Source organism: Chroicocephalus ridibundus, chromosome 1 (genome assembly GCF_963924245.1).
Source record: "Chroicocephalus ridibundus chromosome 1, bChrRid1.1, whole genome shotgun sequence".
Classification (NCBI taxonomy): domain Eukaryota; kingdom Metazoa; phylum Chordata; class Aves; order Charadriiformes; family Laridae; genus Chroicocephalus; species Chroicocephalus ridibundus.
Genome location: NC_086284.1, coordinates 104157391 through 104175915, shown reverse-complemented (window position 1 = coordinate 104175915; position 18525 = coordinate 104157391). Strand labels below are relative to the sequence as shown.

Below are 18525 nucleotides of genomic sequence, written 5' to 3'. Positions count from 1 at the left end.
TTTTATTAAAATGTACTTTACCTTAGCTTTTCCTTCGAGGGCTCCAGTTCCAGCATAAATTTTACTGACAGAATCACCATTCACAGACCACATGGATCGGAAAACTTCCTGAAAGCGAGTAACCAACTGAGGTTTCTCAGCTAATCCTAATACCTCCAGTTGTTTTGTTAGCATCTGCAACAGTTGAAGACGACATTTGCAAAAGAAAAATCTTTACATGTATTTATTAAAAGGTACATCATATTTTTTCAGCATATACGCACACAAAAAAAATAATCTTTGGTTTATATGTATCATTCTGAACAAACTGACACTATGTTTGAAAGGCTGCATCGTACATGTAACTTTAGCACCAGTATTTCATATTCTTTTAAAGATAGGTAGTAATATAGGAAAAGAATTATGTAGTTGATTTGCAAATATTTTCAACTAAAAATTTACTAGTTACAAGGTAAGCTATTTTTGGTCCTCAAGTCTTTCTATTTACATAATTTATAATTAGGGCAATTCATATTCTTCCCAAAAAAGTGTAATACCAAACACACTGACCTCTATTACCAACTGCAGCAGCAATAGAGCTCTGTGATCAGTGAAACAGCAACGGCTTCTGTCACTCACTCTGTTTTCATGCGTAACACACTGTAATCTTTACCTTTTTACCCTCCCAATCAATATACCTGAATTAATTTTCCATGATGCCCAGTCTACATTAGATGCATTTAAATTGTATACATATAATATATATAAAAGTATTATTTTACATTTAGGTACATTACTTAAAGGTAGCATTATGCTCATGGAAGTAGAATGGGACATTGGACCTTGTTTGAAATAGTGGTTTATGGAATCACGATTATTTTTAAAAAGTCTAGTAAGTTTCTAGTGTTTGTGGCTACCAACATAATACTGAAAACAAATTTAAAAAAAACCTAAATAAAAAAAAGCTATTTTCAAGAGCTTTTAAAAAATCTTTAAAACCTTGAGGTTTCCAATGGCAAGAAGGAATAGTCTAAAAAGCTGAGCATAAAATGACATAAATACAAAATTCTGAAGGTTGGGCAGGAATTAACAAAAGTTACAAAAGGAAACTTGCAGCCAAAATTAAGCAGAAATAAACAAGAAAATAAGCTTCAGAAATTGGGTGCTTCATCTCATAATTTTAGGTGGTCATCCAGAGCTCAGTACTTGTTACATGAGGTACCTATCATGTTAAAAAAGTAAGAATTTAAATATCTCATTTAAATAGAAATTTAAAATTAAGCAAGCAGCTCAATAGAATTTACCATTTTCCTTCTAGTTAATTAGTTTTATACTTTTAGCTCTCATATTCTAGCTGAAATCATAATTCAGCTCTTACCAAGGAAAAATTTGGCACACCTGGCCAAAAAAAAAAAAAGACGACAATATTTAATCCAGTTCTTAAAGAGTAAGAAAGGAAAACATAGGGCTGCAAAGCTAAGTTTGCCATGTAAGTACTATATGCATTAAAAGTGTATAAAGATTTGTTCTTATGCCATAGCAAACTACTGTATTATCAGTCAAAATACAAGAGGCAATGTTTCGCATGGCTTATTTAAGATAACCTAATTACTTACTTAAAGCTTGCATCTCTATCTACAGTGAACTGTTAAACTCCAGCAAACAGATTTAGGGCCAGGAAAGGCTTTAAGGTAATCATTTGTCTCTCCCATGGTAAAGTCAATATAGGACGGACAGCTATACAAACTACATAATGCAATAAAATGCTGTGAGATTTTTCAAAACATGCCACTACTCAACACACAGTGAACTAAAGAAAATAATAAGAATCCTAAATTCCACCAGAATTTGTATAATTAGCAGGTACTAAGAGATGTGCTTATTTTTCTTCATTTTAGTAATTAAAAGGTGTGACCCCCCCATGGTACACGCAGAGCTGAAACAACGGAGAAAAAAGGCATTAGATCTCTCAAACTGTGTTGTATCTGCTACAGTGTGTACTGACGTTGAATGTTAAGAGAAAAATTTTCAGAGTATTTGCATGAGGGTAAACAGTTCAGTATTCTATTTGACTAAAACACCAATGAATTGGCAACAGTGTTCACTAGGTAAACGCAGCAGCAAATCACTACACGTTTCAGAATCAGAAATGTTTGCTCTACAGCCAATGGATATTGCAGTTCTCACAGAAATTCCTCCTATAGACACTAAAACAAGAGCATTTTAATTAAATAAAACTCAGAAAACAAAAGAATAATCCTTTTACTTTGATGTTACAGCACCCATAATTTTTCATTTTTAAACATGACAAATATTTTATCTTTAGGAGTCAAACTCAGCTTATTAAGATGAGTGGAGCTGTCAAAAGTTTTTCAGAGCTGCTCTTTTAGCCCAGTCGGTACTATTTTACTCCATCAATTTCGATCAGGTTCATGTGTTCAAGCTCTACTTCATAAGCCTACAGGCCAGAACCCTGGTTTCAATAGCAAGCCAGTGTGCTGAAGTACAACCCTGCAGGAGAGCCGAATCCCACGGTTAATTTCCAGCTACTTAATCTGAGCGGGGGCCAAAGCCTCAACCATGATATCCCATGAATTCCCACGCAGAATTCACAGCACAGTGCTGTGAAAATATGAACACACAGCACTGGCGGATGCTAAGAACAGTAATCCTGTGTGCTGAAGACATTCATCTAAGAGTAACTGTGAATGCAAGTGGGTTTGTGAGGACTACAACGCTGCTACCTCTTCTAGAATTGCAAGCCTGAAACTTGACATAAGAAACAGACACCTAAAAAAGAATGAATATTTTTCATAATGCTGCATGACTACTCTTTTATTACAACTACTGCACAATTACTGCTTCTGCAGCTACTGAGATCTGGGACAAGGAAAGTATCATGCTATAAATCAAACTGCCATCAACAAAGCATTTTAATTAATCTTTCATAGGGAAGGTAATGCTACTTTTACATTGCTACAGAAGCATCGGGAGCAGTCGTGTATCTGGACACTGTTTTTCCTACCTCTAAGCCAAAGAAAGCCTGCACGCTGTTTGTTCTATCCAGACAGTCCAAGCAGTTTGTTCTGACAGTACCGCTTTGAGATCTGTGCCAAGGACAATGAGAGACAGCGAGAGAAAACAACTGAAATAACTCATTTAACATAGATATCATCAACAAAGACAGGGACATCAAGATCTGAATCAGAATAGTAAATCAGGGTATTGTCAGTGCAACGTTACTGCCATCGCAAGTATGTTTATAAAGGCGTCAGCAATAGAGGCTTAGCTCCAATAACAGCAGTGAATTTTGCAGCAGTGTTCACTATACAAAACTAATTTATTTTCTGTAAATAACGTGGTCTTTCTTCTTCAGTTTTTCTCAATTCTCCTTGCTTTCTTGGTTAAAGTGTTATGCAGGATTATGTTTTCTTTAGAAACAATCCAACTAACACACTTCCCAAGAATCTCAGAGGGAAATAACAACACTTAGTTAAAACAAAAATGGAAAAAAAATTAGGACAGTTCTAGGATTTGTTTAACTAAACTAAAAGTAACAAGAATTTGTGATAAAACTAAAGACAATTTCAACCCCTCATTACTTTCTCTTTCCTCCCCAAATAAAAATGAAAAATAAGCCTCTCCCCCCTGGCTCGACAGATGCTTGAGACCCTCAGGCACTCTGAGCTGCTCCCCTTTCTTTGAGAGAAGGCCATTAACTCATGCTATAAAGCTCTCAAGAAGGACCGTATTAGGCAACATCCATGTTCTTCTTGCCTGGCTAGGAGTACAAAATTCTGATGCCTCTCCGAATCATACACACTTATTCCTCACTTTCATCATTCCCACTACACACTTTGTCCAATTAAGTCAGTAATGCTTCATCACATTTACTTGGAGATCTAACCATAAACTGTAGAAAGTTTTGAAGAACTTTTTCCAAGACTATTTTTTATATTACTATCTCCGTATTGGATTTGAAATACAAAGCAACTTGCTATCGTGAAAAAACAGGGAAAACCCCTGACATTCTCCAGAGATGGTCCATGAACTTATCAAAATCATAGAATCATAGAATGGTTCGGGTTGGAAGGGACCTTAAAGATCATCTAGTTCCAACCCCTTGCCATGGGCAGGGACACCTCCCACTAGACCAGGCTGCTCAAAGCCCCATCCAGCCTGGCCTTGAACAGCTCCAGGGATGGGGCATCTACACCTTCTCTGGGCAACCTGTTCCAGTGCCTCACCACTGATCGTCACTGTATTTTTAATTAACACAATTCTTCAAGCTATCACAAGTCGCAGCCTGTTTTGCTTTCGTTCTGTTCTCCACTGAGACCAAATGGTGTTCTCCCAACACAAAGCGTCAACACCACTTTAAAGCTTTTTGGAGGATGGTCAGTGATGTTTTGAGGTGGAGGTGGGACCTAAGCACCTTCCCACTAAATCTAGTCTTATTCAGGCCTACCACAACCTGCCTCTGCGGGATTTAATCCCACAGCCAGGTTAGAGCAGAGAGTGGCACTGGAATCCTCCCCTCCTCTCCCGCTGCACTAGAAGATGAAACCCCACTGCGCGTGGCACAATCCCCTCACTCAACAATTCTCTTTCTCATGGAGAACCTCACTCAGCAGTTTGCTCTGGTATTAATTTAAAAGGAGGAAGGGTGTGGAAGGGAGAAGAGCAGGAATGTTGCCTGCTTCTAGCTCTGCTTCCCTTTTCCTGTTGAGATAAGCACAAGCTTTGCTCTAGGAAGCGGGGTGAGGAAATAGGGACAGAAGTACAAGTAGAACAGGACTGGGAGGTACAGAGCAGGGCAGAAATCATGCATTCCATTCACATTTTGTGGAGAATTGAATCTCACAAATGAGGATCCAGGTGCAAGCAGATTTAGAAAAAGATTGCACTGAACACCAGCATTTACAACAGACAGAACATGGTATGCTCCATTGCTGAGGAAAACATGAATAGCATTATACAGGAAGATGGAAAAATATTCATTCTTTAATCCCATGTGCACTCTTGAAAAAAGACAATTACCCATTTTCACCAGAATGGTGAGGTCAAATGCCTGAAATTAAGTCATGCCCCATCAGTTTCTCAAAGACATTTTCCATTAAGATTTTTAGAGCATATACAGAATGAGACAAAATTTTAATAAAGTAAAAGTAAGTTCTCTTTTGGTGGCTGAGCATCATCTTGGATACAATAAAACCACAATAACAGAACTAATATTTTTTTCTCTTATCTTTTTGCTAAGGGGTCAAAAACATCCTGGAATCATAATTTAATTTGAAGAAATTTACAGAAGTTATTCACACAAACCTTTTAACTTCCTTTCCATCAAAATAAAAAAATCCACACTCTAAGAATTTCTGGACTTGAGGTTTAAGCACACTGTGTAGTTTTTCTGCCTTTCCACCTTTAACCATTTGATGATAGTCGAAGTTCACCATTTTGATATCAGCTGAATGTTCAGATGCTTTCAAATGGCTCTGACATTGTAAAAAGAGAAGAAAAAAGTATAAATATACCAATAACTGAATATAGAGTAGTATAAGCTAAATAAGAGGCTACATATATTTTTAAAGCTGTTTTATTAGCTATCTTGTTTATTACATGCTCTCTTTTAGGTAAACTTAAACCATTTTTACCACTATTGTTCAACAAATCACTCAGAACTGATTCATATTTTGCCTGTGGTTTTTCTTGTCACGATCAAAGTCAGTTTTTTCCTTACTATCCCAGGGGTCACTAAGACAGTCTGCAGCCTCTTCTACTGTTAACACACTTCAATTTGCTAAGAGCTATTTCAGTGGAAACGCCTTTCACTAACAGTCACCATTTTAGATATACCTGGCAGCAACAGGGACTGAGTAAACACTCCATAAACTACTACTGAAAAAAACAGACAAATTACTTGGGTTACTGTGAAGGGTGGCTTGAGCAAAACTTTCCCTAATATTCCCTGAAAAACCCTGAAGTGCTCACACAATCTTTGTTGGCAAAGCTATGATCCGCATTGGGCACTGACATGCATCTGGGAGCACTAACGTCTCCTGTCAGGATAAGTAGATACAGAAAAAATACCAGTGAATGGTCTAAGATATTCAACCATTACAATACAAAGGGAAAAGGAAGAAGGGAAAGGCAAACAACAGATGGCTATTGACATGTTCTCTGGCTTCAGACAGAACTTCTCAAATTGTCGGTATTTATGGACTACAATGTGACAGCTATTTTTAACCTAACTAGCAGGAGTTCATGAAAATGACCACTTACAGAAGAAACATTTCTATTTAATCATGAAGCGGCTTTTATGTTTAAATTGATAAATTAATTTGTGATTTTTTTAAAAAATATTAAGGAATATATCCAGGAATCCCAAGGGAAAGATTTTTAAAAAGAAACATCACAGTATTAAACACCACAAAGAATCATTCATTTATTCACCAATTTTACAGTGCAAAAAATATTTATTTTATAAGTAAGCCACTAATAAGCATGAAATATGAAAATAACTGAAAATCCCTCAACATTGTCTATGTTGCTGTTACAATTTTTCAGCAAAGTAACCAATCTGAACATAATCAAACACTAGTTATATAGAGAGCTTTTAAAAATTCGTTTCACATTATATATCTTAAGCAGTGCTTTTATGATAAATACAATTTTAACCACAAGTGGTAATAGCTCCATAACATAGCAAAGCTGTTTCTTTTTTGAAATCTACATAAAAGCTTCATCGCAAACAGGCAAATTCCAATGATATGCACAGAGAGAGAATTGTCATACTCACCTGAAAAGCTTTGCTGAGCATGTGCTCCCCTTCTTTTGCCCCCAGTAAATTTACAATAATTTGCTTGCCATATAAATTTTTAAGAGTTTGGAAATGCCTGTTAACAGAAGAAAAATTCCACACTCATTTTCTCGCATGCAGAAAATTAACATGAGCACCTGCAACACTTGACTGAGACACTGCAGAAGTGTACTGGGTACTCTAATAATTGCCGCAAGCCTTTTATTATGTCACGTCCAAACAAATCAATGCAACTCAATAATAGCATACAACCATTGACTGCTATTTAATTAGCATAACAGCACCAATTTAACAACATACGTTTAGTTAAAACCATAAGGCTGTGAAGCTGAAGTGTGATGGCAGGAATAAAATCAAAATATAAACTTTACTTTTATACGGCAGCTGACAAATACAGGTTATTCAATGTAAACATGCTACATTTTTTGTTTTCAATTTAACAAAATATTTCACTATTTTAAATTTTCTTCAATGTTTTCAACAAGGCACTCAAAGGCATAAACAATCCTGTAGAAGTTTGAAAAAGCTGCCCAGGCAGCCCGTTGCTTTGCTGAATCACACATTTTTATAGACTCCCAGTTGGAATAACATATCCCATCCCTCTGATGTATCACTTATCAGAGGTTTGTAGTGCATTAACAAAAATTTAAGACATTCTTTCACCTGTCAAAAGCTGGTGCATTCGCCTCAAAACCTCTTGACATTCTGACACGATGGGATCCCACCTATGACATGGAGACCACATTAAATTATTTGTCTTTACACATTTGATTAATCATTCTTCAAAGACTTCTTTTGATCCTAAATATGATCTGAGAATTCCCTTCATTTGCTAAATGAAATCTCCAAAATTAATTCTGCTTGCTACAGTGTGCATTCTTTTTATAAGCTTTCTTAAATTCCTCCTCTTTTTTCTAAAAAACACTTTTTTCATTGAATATACTTAGTCCTATCATCTAATTACTTTTTGTTTTGAGTAAAAGGCACGTAAAGGTTTCAGTAGTTCTACTGCAAAATGCTTATATGTCTAGTTTAAAGAACCTTGAGTCACTGTGAGGCATGAAATCTTTTTTATCTTCCCTGTAAAAATTGTATCGCAGTGTTAGCTGCTGATACAATCCCTCTTTCAAGAAAACTGAGATAAAATTATATTACAGTAACTCTTGATCCATATTGACTTCTTGAAAAGACTTATGCTCAAGAACAATTCAGAAGAAAATAGTGTCTTTGGGTGCCCTTAGATAACCTATTTTAAAATAGCAATTCAAACAGAAAACCTCAGAACTTCAAAGAGAAAACATCTAAAAAGCAATGGACGTTCAAATATTGTGCAAAACAGCATTCAGAGACTCGAGAGTAGCAGGCTTGGTGAATTAAACAATAACACCAACTCACTTCCAAAGGATAACATCACCCTGACAGGTAACTGTGCAGAAGAGCCTAAAAGTAACTGTAAGATGTTTAAAAAGACACGAATAAGAATTATCTGTATATTTAAATCTACCTCCTGCTTACCTGCAGGCCTGGCTGTTCCCAAAATAATGGAACAGATCCTCGAATCTGTATGAACGATGACACAGAGTCATCTAAAAATATGACCTGTTAAGAAAAAAAGAAAAGCATGGTATTAATAGGTTTTATAGAGTGTAAGGTTTTAGGTTTCTTAGCTTTAGCAAAATATAGAGGAAAGAAAATTTATTTACGTATTACATATTCTACACCACAAGCTAAAATATTGTATTCTCTAAACTTTTCTCTCTATCCCCTCTGAACAATTCATAAAAGAAGTTCTGTCACTCCCATGCTTCCTTGCAGAATCATGATTCACAACATCTAAGAAAATACAGCAGGCTTTTATTATTTGGGACTGAATTACTTCTGTGCTAAGAGTAACTTGTTTTAAATAACTTGGTAAGGCATTCCTGTAGGAACAGTCAAAACGTACATCAGGGAACAGAAAATAAAAATACAGCATACTCAGAACACCTACACAGATTTTATGTAACAGAATCCAAAATACAATGGTCTATTAAGTATACAGGAAAGGAAACTTTAAATGGAATGATATGCCACAGTCATCTAGTGGCATTAGCCTGCCAAGAAACTTGGACAGAGAAACTGTAACAGTGTTCTGACTAAACTCCTGAAATGGGATGTTGCCCTGGTTTCAGTTGGGAAAGAGTTAATTTTCTTTCTCATGATTGCTGTGAAAGGAATGTCAATAATACCTGTTGGTTTTAGTTGTGGCTAAGGGATGTTTACACTATTCAAGGACTGTTTTCAGTTTCACATAGAAGAATAGACAGAATGATGGAATGGCCAATGAAATATTCCATACCATGGATCTCATGCTCAGTATATAAATCGAGGTTAGCCAGGGGGTGGGAAGCCATGATCACTGCTTGGGACGGTGCCAATTCACCAGGCAGTGAGAGTGACCCCTGCCGTTATTGTTATTATTATTGTTATTTTTCCTTTTCTGTTATTGTTTCTATTAAACTGTCTTTATCTCAACCCAGAAGGGTGGGGTTTTTTCCTCCCTTTCCCCTCCCTTTTTCCCCTCTTTCCCTTCACCCTTCCTGGGGGGAAGAGTCGGTGGCTGCATGGTTCTAGTTGCCAGCTGAGGTTAAACCATGACAGATGTGTACAAGCAAAACCCTTCCTGGATAAAATCCTACTGAACTACCTAGGCTTTGCAATGAGTCAGTGAGTCAACCAAAGATACCTACTCACATGAATACAGTTTTGCAGGAACAACAGCTTGGTAACTAAATTATCGTAAGAAGTGAGCAAAGAAAGGCCAGCAGAGAGTGATTTAACAGCTTCTTGCATTTCTTTATAATAAGAGCAAAGATATGAGATGAAACGCAGTGGAATTGCAGTGGCTTTAAAAACTACCTTTCAGAGGAACTGTGTTGAGTAATCATAGGAATGCTTTTATCTTTCCTGAACCACATGGTACTGTGTATTTGCCAAAAATTTCTTGCTTGTTTCTAAGCTCTTTCACTTTGCTATTTGCTCAGGCCAAAAGAAGTACACACCCACCTACAGCTCAGGAGGCTAAAAGGACGTACAGCCACCTGCAACAGTTCAGCTGATGGATAACAGCTTCTTAAGCTATTGAAACTCAAGACCCATCCATGCTCTTACCCTAAGCTACACCAAGATCATCAAATTATGTAAGCGACTTAGATTCCTTATTTAGCAGCAAAGGAACTATTCCGATATCTGTGGGTTACAGACTCGAGTTGTGATCTGTTGATTTAGGGCAAAAAATTATCCACACGCATATCTTATCTATCAGTCAAGCAATGTGCACTCTAGTGTAACATACCTGCTCTGTTTCAACAAAATTAGCAACATGACCATCATCATTTGTCCCCCGGACATTAAATCTGGTGCCAGCCCGTTCACAGCTTAGTCGTGAAATGAGACAAGCCTTTGCCTGCTTGTGAGCCGCATAAATTGTCCTTATCTCCACTCCTCCACACATGAGACGTAACAACCAGTCGTCACAGTTCACACCATAGTGCTTCAGATGTAAATGCAGTGACTGGTTCCTGTCAGGGAAAAAAAAAAAAAAAATAATTACTGGAAGGAAATAAAACATAGCTCAAATTGTTACACCAGCTACTAACTTCTTATATTTTACACCCACTACTACAAATAAGAAAAGAAAAATACGCATGTTATAATTTTATGATATAACTCTTATTTAAACATACTTGAAATAGCAAAGTTTACAAGAGAACAGATTAAATGCTTGCACAATAAGAATATGGGGTGAAGTCATGAATTTTAATGACCTTAAAAAAATAACCCTTATAGCCTCTGCTCTTCACCCAGCAAAAAACAACACTCCAAGCTTGTTTATATTTCTCCACTCAGCCTTGCTTTGAGAAGCCAAAGATTACAGACTCTGGGAAAAGCAAGCCAGAATTCCAATTATGGGGTTACTTTTTGTCATGGGTAAAGCACCATTCAATTTCACAACATCACAAAATAAAGCTAGAAAAAAAAATTCTTGTCAATATACATTGATTATTTCTATTATACATCACCATAACACATCACTTGCCCAGACAAGCTTCCAGGAACACATTCATAGCCAACTGATTTTCAAATTTCTGTAAATATCAATTTCAGGGTTAAGTCTTGGTACATTATATACTGCACATATCGTTCTCTAATACCAATTATTGCTCAAATGAAAGATCCACAGTTTGGATACACCTGTGCATTAAGTAGTACCAATCAACAGTGTAGTAAGTAAATACAACTAAAGTTTGGGTTTTGTGAATGTTTTTTTTTTTTGTTTTACCTCACTCTAGTGGGGCTTGGCTTTTGATCTTCTTCGGAAACATTCACTTGTATAAAAAGGAAGTAAAGTTTTCTGCATAGCAAAGAAAAGTAAACTCTAGTAAGACGGCTGGTTTCGTCACCGCCCAGAAAATTCTACCATAATTGCAAATAACATATATGGCATAAAGGTTGAAGCTATTCACTTTTATTTTAGCCTTTTCATTCTAAATTTCCAATTTCAAAACAAAAAAAAATCTGTAACTTAGCAAACACTTCACTTCAATCACTAATGAAGATTCAAATCCCATGAATCAGGTATGCATTCACTTTACAGAAAAGTATATAGATGCATTACAATAGAAGACTGAGAAAGCAAACAATATTCTTTCCCTGGGCAATCAGAGACTGGAACTTTTGAATAGAAAAGGCCCAAGAAAGCTTACTCAAGTGCATAAGCAGAATACTTTCTGTTATTGACTTTTAGCATTTACATTTCTAGATCTTGGAATCTAGGACATTCCACCTACTTCCTGCGAGGACTGATTCTTACTGAAAAAAAAAGAGCCAGGTAACTTAAGAAGTTTTATGACAGGCGTCAAAATCAGCTAAGCTTATCTGGACAGGCTCAACATGTATCTTCCTTTCTCAAGCCTTGAAATACTGACTTACCAACACAGAGACAGTATTTTTCCAGATGCAGAGAGACAACAACTAGGTTCCTATAACTCCTGTAGACCTATATCAAGGTAGATGTGTTTCTGAAAACTAGAGCTTATTTTCTTAATACACATATTTTGTCTAATATAACAATCTGAACATATTCCTCTATCTCACCAAAATAGCTGCCAAGAGTAGAGTAGCACTGGCATACATGCCAGAGCTGATCTAGTGTCTTGTATGTTGGACAGAAGAGTGGGGCAGACGCAGCTTTTCACCTGTTCTAGCAACATACTGCCAAGTCTTCAGACCCTTCTAAGGTTCACAGACACATACACCATTTTTAACGAAGGTTGAAAATATGAGAGCAGAATTTCTTACATGACAGTACGCATCACTGGCGTTATTTAAGCTGCTTATTAGCAGAAAAAGCAGTATTCCTTTTACCAAGAATTTTCTATGTGAAAACCTATACTTTATTCAAACATTTTCTGTAAAAAGACAGTGAGTTCAGCATCCAAGCAATGTGCACTGTAGCATACCCTACCTGGTCTGTTTCAACGAAATCAGCAACATGACAATTGTCTGTGTAATAAAACTTTTAAAGCCCTTTCATGTGTTGGAAACTCACTTGGAAACTGTACATAAACACCACACCATTTTAGAATCCAGAATGTTCAAAAGATTACAATTTTCTTTAAAGCTCCATTACCACACTCATTTAAAAAAAAAACTGACACATTTGATGAAGAATTAAGAGAATGGTGTCTCTTAAGCTGAAACATAACATCACAACTGTTCAGATCAAAGTGTAACACCATAAGCAGCGAAAATCTGCCTTCCAATTAAGAAACTCCAAGTGGCCATGGAAACATTGTATCGTTAATAACACACTTAAGTCCTTAAAATAATGCTATCGTATCTCATCAACATTTGTGGGACAAAGGTGTACCTTTAAGACCTGATAAAGACAAGGATAAAAACTTGCCACAGATTAGTTTGTACAGGCATGCATTATTCTATACAATGTCTGATAAAACGCATTATGAACTCACCAGAAAAACCTATTGTCAGTGGTGTGCTCCTGCATGCTGCGGTGAGCATTGAGACTAAGATCTAAACTGACACCAGTCGCAGACCATGCAAAATAAAAGTTTCCCGAGTTCAAAACTTTGCGCACTTCTGAAATACGATCCTCATCTGTTGAATCAATTCGTAACGATACAAATTCAGTGGAAGTAACTCGAAAAACTTCAGAGTCTTGAATCTTTCCCACAGACATGCATCCTGTTACTAGAACCAGATAATGTAACAACGTGTCTCCTGGAAAACAAGAAAAGGCACAGGTAACAGAACGTGTCTTAGTGGAGTTGATGTATTTATAGACCTAAATGCACGCAATCTGACCCCAGTTTGCCTGAAAAAAGTAGACAAAGAACCAAGATCAAGAACTCATTCTCAAGTGCTACAGAAGAAAGGGAAACGCAAACAGGAGAAACTGCTGCAAATAACAGGGACTGTGAAAACGGAAGTTATTTTTGTCCACTCCCTTATTTCTGGGAGCGCTCAAACTCGCAAGTTACTCTGCAAAGCCAAAAAATAAAAAGAAAAAAACAGCCCAGTTCCTGTTGCGAAGATCCTGTGCTGCGCAGTTTTACAGAAGCAGCCCAATTTTCTTTCCCAAATGAAAAATTAAGGTTGTACATATTTTACTCACCAAGGTTTAATCTTAATACACCCAAGAGCCCATATGCATCCATTACTTTGGAGTAGGTGTTCTTGATTGTGTCTTTTTCTGCAGAAGCTATGGAGAGAAAACATAAGATTTTATGATGTAAAAGACCACTATGGCAGGGAGAATGAGTCCACTCTAAACTGAAAATCCAAGCGACTACAAAAGTAGCACTTACGTGAAGCTTCTGGAAAGAAACCAAAATGTATGAGCATATGGCATTTTATAACGGAAAACGAGTATTTGATTTTATAACGAAGTATGATCACGCTATGTTTTTATGCAACAAAAAAAGGACTTGTAAAAACTCCAAGTGATATTAAAAGAGAACGTCGGCATTTTAACATCATCATCTCCTAATATAAAAAGCATCTAAAACACCGGCAAATGAGTTGCATGAGAATGCTTTCCTGTAATTAGTTAAAATTAGAGTAGTGCTAAATGCTGCTTTTTTTTTTCATGAAAAAAATTATCCCTTTTCTCCAAGAATAAAACTGTGATGTGGCAGTATCGTTTCCAGATAAGTAAACAAGATTACCACAAGTGCATTTTAAATAGTTTTAGATATATTCCGAGCAAATCAAAACTCTTGTAGGTCCACAAGATAATGGTATTTAAAAGCCATGTCTTAGATAAGGAAAACACAATTTTCATAGGCGTTTTTGAAAAAAGAAAATTTGTAATATTTTAGAAGGAATTAAAGTATATCTACCCTTATTCAACTAGGAGTTAATGATAGTGTACACTTTAGAACTTTAATCAGCACTTGAAAAACCAGGCCCACAAGCTTGACTGCAGAGCCAGGTGACAGAAATGTTGCAGAGCAGAAACAGGATCCCACCCGTCCCGAGCTTTTGCTCATGACTGAGACTGCACCTGAAGTGCAAAGACCGACAGTTCCAGCTGTGCCACTGGACCCATGGGGACTGAGATTTCTGAGTCACCAAGGATTTGCACCTTCTCCCTCCTCAGAAATTATCTGCTAATTAATTTTCACTTTGACACTAAAAAAAAAATAAATCAGAATTCAACAAAAAGAAAACCATAAATTGAAATGCCTATTGCCCTAGCATTCTGCTATGCTCTTTCTGATATTAGCTATATTTTCTTCAGAATATCTGTTGTCAATCTTTCTGAGTATTCCCTAAGCTTAGCATAGCCCTGCCTGTGCACAAGCCTAGCCCTTCTGTCCAAATTTCCGCCAGCTCTATTATTAAAGTGGATCAGAAACTCCAATATAGATGAAACAATTATTTAACCTCAGCCTGAAATCTAAGCTTATTCAATGTTTCATTAAGTGCATTTTAAAAAAGCTTCTTTAACTATTTGCACCGATACGCTGTATTCCTGTAATCCAGATGCTGAAGATAAGAGAGTTACAGCAGCATGATTATTTCCAGAGTCCTCACCCATAATAAGTGTTAAGACTTGCAGCCAATCTAAATATATTGTTTATGGACAGTGATTTTGTCAGCAGCACTAAACCATGTTTTTCTTAACCAGATCACCATCGGGATGGAAAGAACAACTTCTAAACTTCAAAAACTGGTTCTTTCAATCCATTTTTCCAGCAAGCATTTACATGATGTCAACGTGCTCTTCTAAACTCAATTTTTGGTAACCAGAGAACTGCTACATTCTTCTTTCACATTTCAAATTATTAATGAAAGAAGAGGTTTAGTTTCAAACTTTTTGCAGGATTTTTTTTAAAAGTGCCTGCCGGTATTTAATGATATTTCAGAACAGCGGCCTTTCTGTCTCCTATGGAGTTATTCTCTTTTTCCATTGCATAAAACACCCATTATCTTTGCTAAGCCTTAATAAGCAAACGCCCAAAGAAAATTAAGTTAACATGGGCTTTGCAAATTCAGATCAACAAAAAAGGTCCCAGCTAATAAAGCCGCAAAGGGTTGCGAAAACAAACAAACAAAAAATGGAAACAGAAAAACTTACTGTTGCTAGCCAATTATTTTCTTAACAAAGCACCCAAGCACCAACCAAAAGACTTTCATGCCATGTTTTTCAGTTACGTTAGATCTAATACAGTGTGAAGTCTGAGCAAAGCTTTTCCACAGTGAGAGTGTAGGTATTTCTATCTTGCACTGCCTGTACTTTTCCCGTCTTTTTTTTTTTTTTTTTAAGGCCAAAATTCACATGGAAAAACAGTAAACATCACACAACTCAGAAGGTTCGCTTCATCCATCCCGCCCTGGCCCATCCTCACCCACCGCCTCTGCAGAGCCCGAGCCTAGGCGCAAGGTACATTTATCAGGTCCCGCGGCAGGCAGCCAGGACACAGAAGACATCACCTGCAACACACTCCTACCACCCTCCCATAAGGCACATCACACCTACTACAAATTACAACTTCATAACAGAAATTCTTAACCAGATTCCCCTTCATTGAGGGCACCTGTTTGAGCCTCTATCAGTCAGCATTCATGAAACCTGAAAGAATTATGAGATTTGGTGATGACAGGTATTAGCTAATACAGAGGGATAAAAAATGGTTATCACATAAACCTCCTTTTCCTTAAGAAACAGAGTTAAAATGAAAGCAGTCACCAAAGTAGCACTGACAGCAGAAAAGGGAGCAACTCCACAGCACCCCACTGCTTCCTCTTCCCTACTGCAGCAGCACCAACCCGTGCCACGCAGGGTTGTTTCGGGTGGTTGACTGCAGCAGTGCTCAGGCTGCTTTCGGCGTAATGCACAATGAGGGACTTCCCACCGGCTACAATATTAAGGAAAGGCACTTGAGTTTTCCAAAAACCAAAACAAAATCAGGAACAAGACACAGCTGCACCACACTCCTTTCCATTTTCTTCCATTTGAACTGTTAGGACACCATGGGGACCAGCATCTCCCTGGGGGCCAAGGCACTGGTAGTCCTGGGGGCTCCCCCATGGAGGCAGGGCAGGCTGGGGGCAGCCCCAGCCCAGGACATCAGGCGTCTCCATGGGGATGGGCTGAGGACAGGCCAGGATGTCAGTCTGCGGGCAAAGGTCAGGCCTGATGAGGGTAACCGGGGCCAGATACAGCCCCAGGATGGCCAGGCAGGCCATGGGGACAGGCCAAGGCTGGGCTGGGACATCAGCCCGGCTTGGCAGGGCCCACGTCCAGGCTGGGCAGGGCTGGGGAGAGCTGGAGACCAACACTTTGCTGCAGCATCGCTGGGGCAGGGACTGACAGCCCTGAGGGGACTGAAATGGTGTCCTGGGCTGTGGGCCAGCGTGTAATCTATTACTGACTGACTGCCACTGCACATGGCATTTCCCATTTCTGAAGATACCAGAATTAAATTTACAGGTTTTCATATCACTTCGTACCAAACAGTATGAATTACAATGTAAGTGCTCTGGAACCACCCAGACAGTCCCCATAAGTATCACATTTAACTATTCCTTCTTCACCGAAGCAGTAAGCTTCAGGAAGATCTATGGTCTCTCACTTCATTCAGCATGCAAAGTCATCGGATGCAGCTGGATTCGCAAAAGCCACTGAAAGTACAAAAATATATGGCTAACACCCCACCACTATAATATCATATATTCAGTGTATGCAAAGCCAACTTTCTGTTTCCTCTATGAATAGATGAAATTACCAACGGGGTGAACTGCAGCTTAGAAGTTAAACCACAGGAAGGCTAAGGTAATCCTGACAGAGGGAGAGAGCATTTCCAAGAGCATTTCCTCATTTCCTCTGTAACATTCTTAATGAATGACAACATCTCTTCCCAGAATGGTGGGTTGGCCTGCAGCCATGAGAACCCTTTTGACTTTGATTTATGAGCTCCGTATCTTGAAAAAATGCAGCTAATATAAATATGCACTCAGAAAAACATAAAGTCCTACAAATTAATGAACCTACTTCTTGAAAAATTGACTTTTCTGTTTATTCATCTTCAAATAGCTGGAAGTAAGCAAACACAATTAAGGCTGTCTGAAAAAAATATAAAACACCGTCACTCACCAAGAAGAACGAATTAAGACATGCAACTTCTAAAGACAGAAAATGCCAGCTGGAATGACAACTTTTGTCCATAACACTGGACTTAACAGATTTTAAATTATACTGTAGAAGAGCACTAAACAGTAGACAATGCAAGCAAACATATGTCTGTGTATAAAGATGGACACAAAACATTATGAGGCAGTATTTCTTCCATTACTTTGTGTCAGTTCAGATGTTATGCAGAAAGGAAATTAAAAGCAGCTTCTGCTTAACCCACTGCATTAATTAGATTCAAGTTTATTAATTTCTAAAACAGAAATAATGACTTGCTATTTAACAATACAAAAAGAAACCCCAACAAAACCACAACACTTTTAATGTGGTTTTCAGGTCAAGTTGTAATGCATCCTTGTAGAAAGCCAAAAAGCCTCATTTGCGGTGTCAAGAGAAAAAGAATAAAATAATTTTAAGTCATGCTTTATTAAAAATTATCAGGTCATAGTATTTTTAAATGTTAACATCTCATTTGTTTCAAGTTAAATCACAAGTGCGCATCTGTAATAATCACACTTTATCAATCACTGACTCATTTAAGAAAGGTGACCGATTACACTGTTTTAAAGGGATTATGTCAGCCTGCTTACTGTTACACAAATGGAATGCATTAAAAAATCCTGTCTCCAGGACAACTTGGTTCAACATGTATTCTGCTTAATTGCAGATCAGAAATTAGTTTTGCCATTTTAACAACTATAAAGCTAAGATCACGTTAAACGTTATCATTTAGGCTTTCTACAGTTACGTTCTCTTCTTGGTGGGTTCACAAGGTGCCATGATGACATATTGTTAAGTTAGTGGCTACAATTCCCAGCTGGAACATGGGACACCGAGTTGGGAACAAAGACACGCTCAAGAAATTATATGCAGTTCCTTCAGAAACAAGACTTCTCATTTAAGTTAGGTGAGAAAAAGCTCATGCTATTGTCACTTTAAAAAGCTTAAAAACTGAAAAATTTATAAACTATTCTTACACAGTTTGGTTTTGAGCTTTTAAGATTGATATTTTCAAGCTTTTTGTCAA

The 18525-nt window shown here is 37.5% G+C and overlaps 1 protein-coding gene across 9 annotated transcripts in view; it reads right to left on the bottom strand.

Moving 5' to 3' along the window:
- Positions 1-18525, bottom strand: part of SYNJ1 (synaptojanin 1) — a 69861-nt gene that overhangs the window by 43707 nt on the left and 7629 nt on the right. For all 9 annotated transcript variants that reach the window (XM_063346604.1, XM_063346596.1, XM_063346573.1 and 6 more), the window contains 9 exons: positions 13476-13562; positions 12814-13081; positions 10134-10359; positions 8315-8398; positions 7463-7524; positions 6779-6875; positions 5305-5474; positions 3005-3086; positions 22-174 (listed from right to left, as the gene is read on the bottom strand). In XM_063346604.1, coding sequence (XP_063202674.1) covers positions 22-174; positions 3005-3086; positions 5305-5474; positions 6779-6875; positions 7463-7524; positions 8315-8398; positions 10134-10359; positions 12814-13081; positions 13476-13562 — 1229 coding nt within the window. The remainder of the gene's footprint in view (positions 1-21; positions 175-3004; positions 3087-5304; positions 5475-6778; positions 6876-7462; positions 7525-8314; positions 8399-10133; positions 10360-12813; positions 13082-13475; positions 13563-18525) is intronic.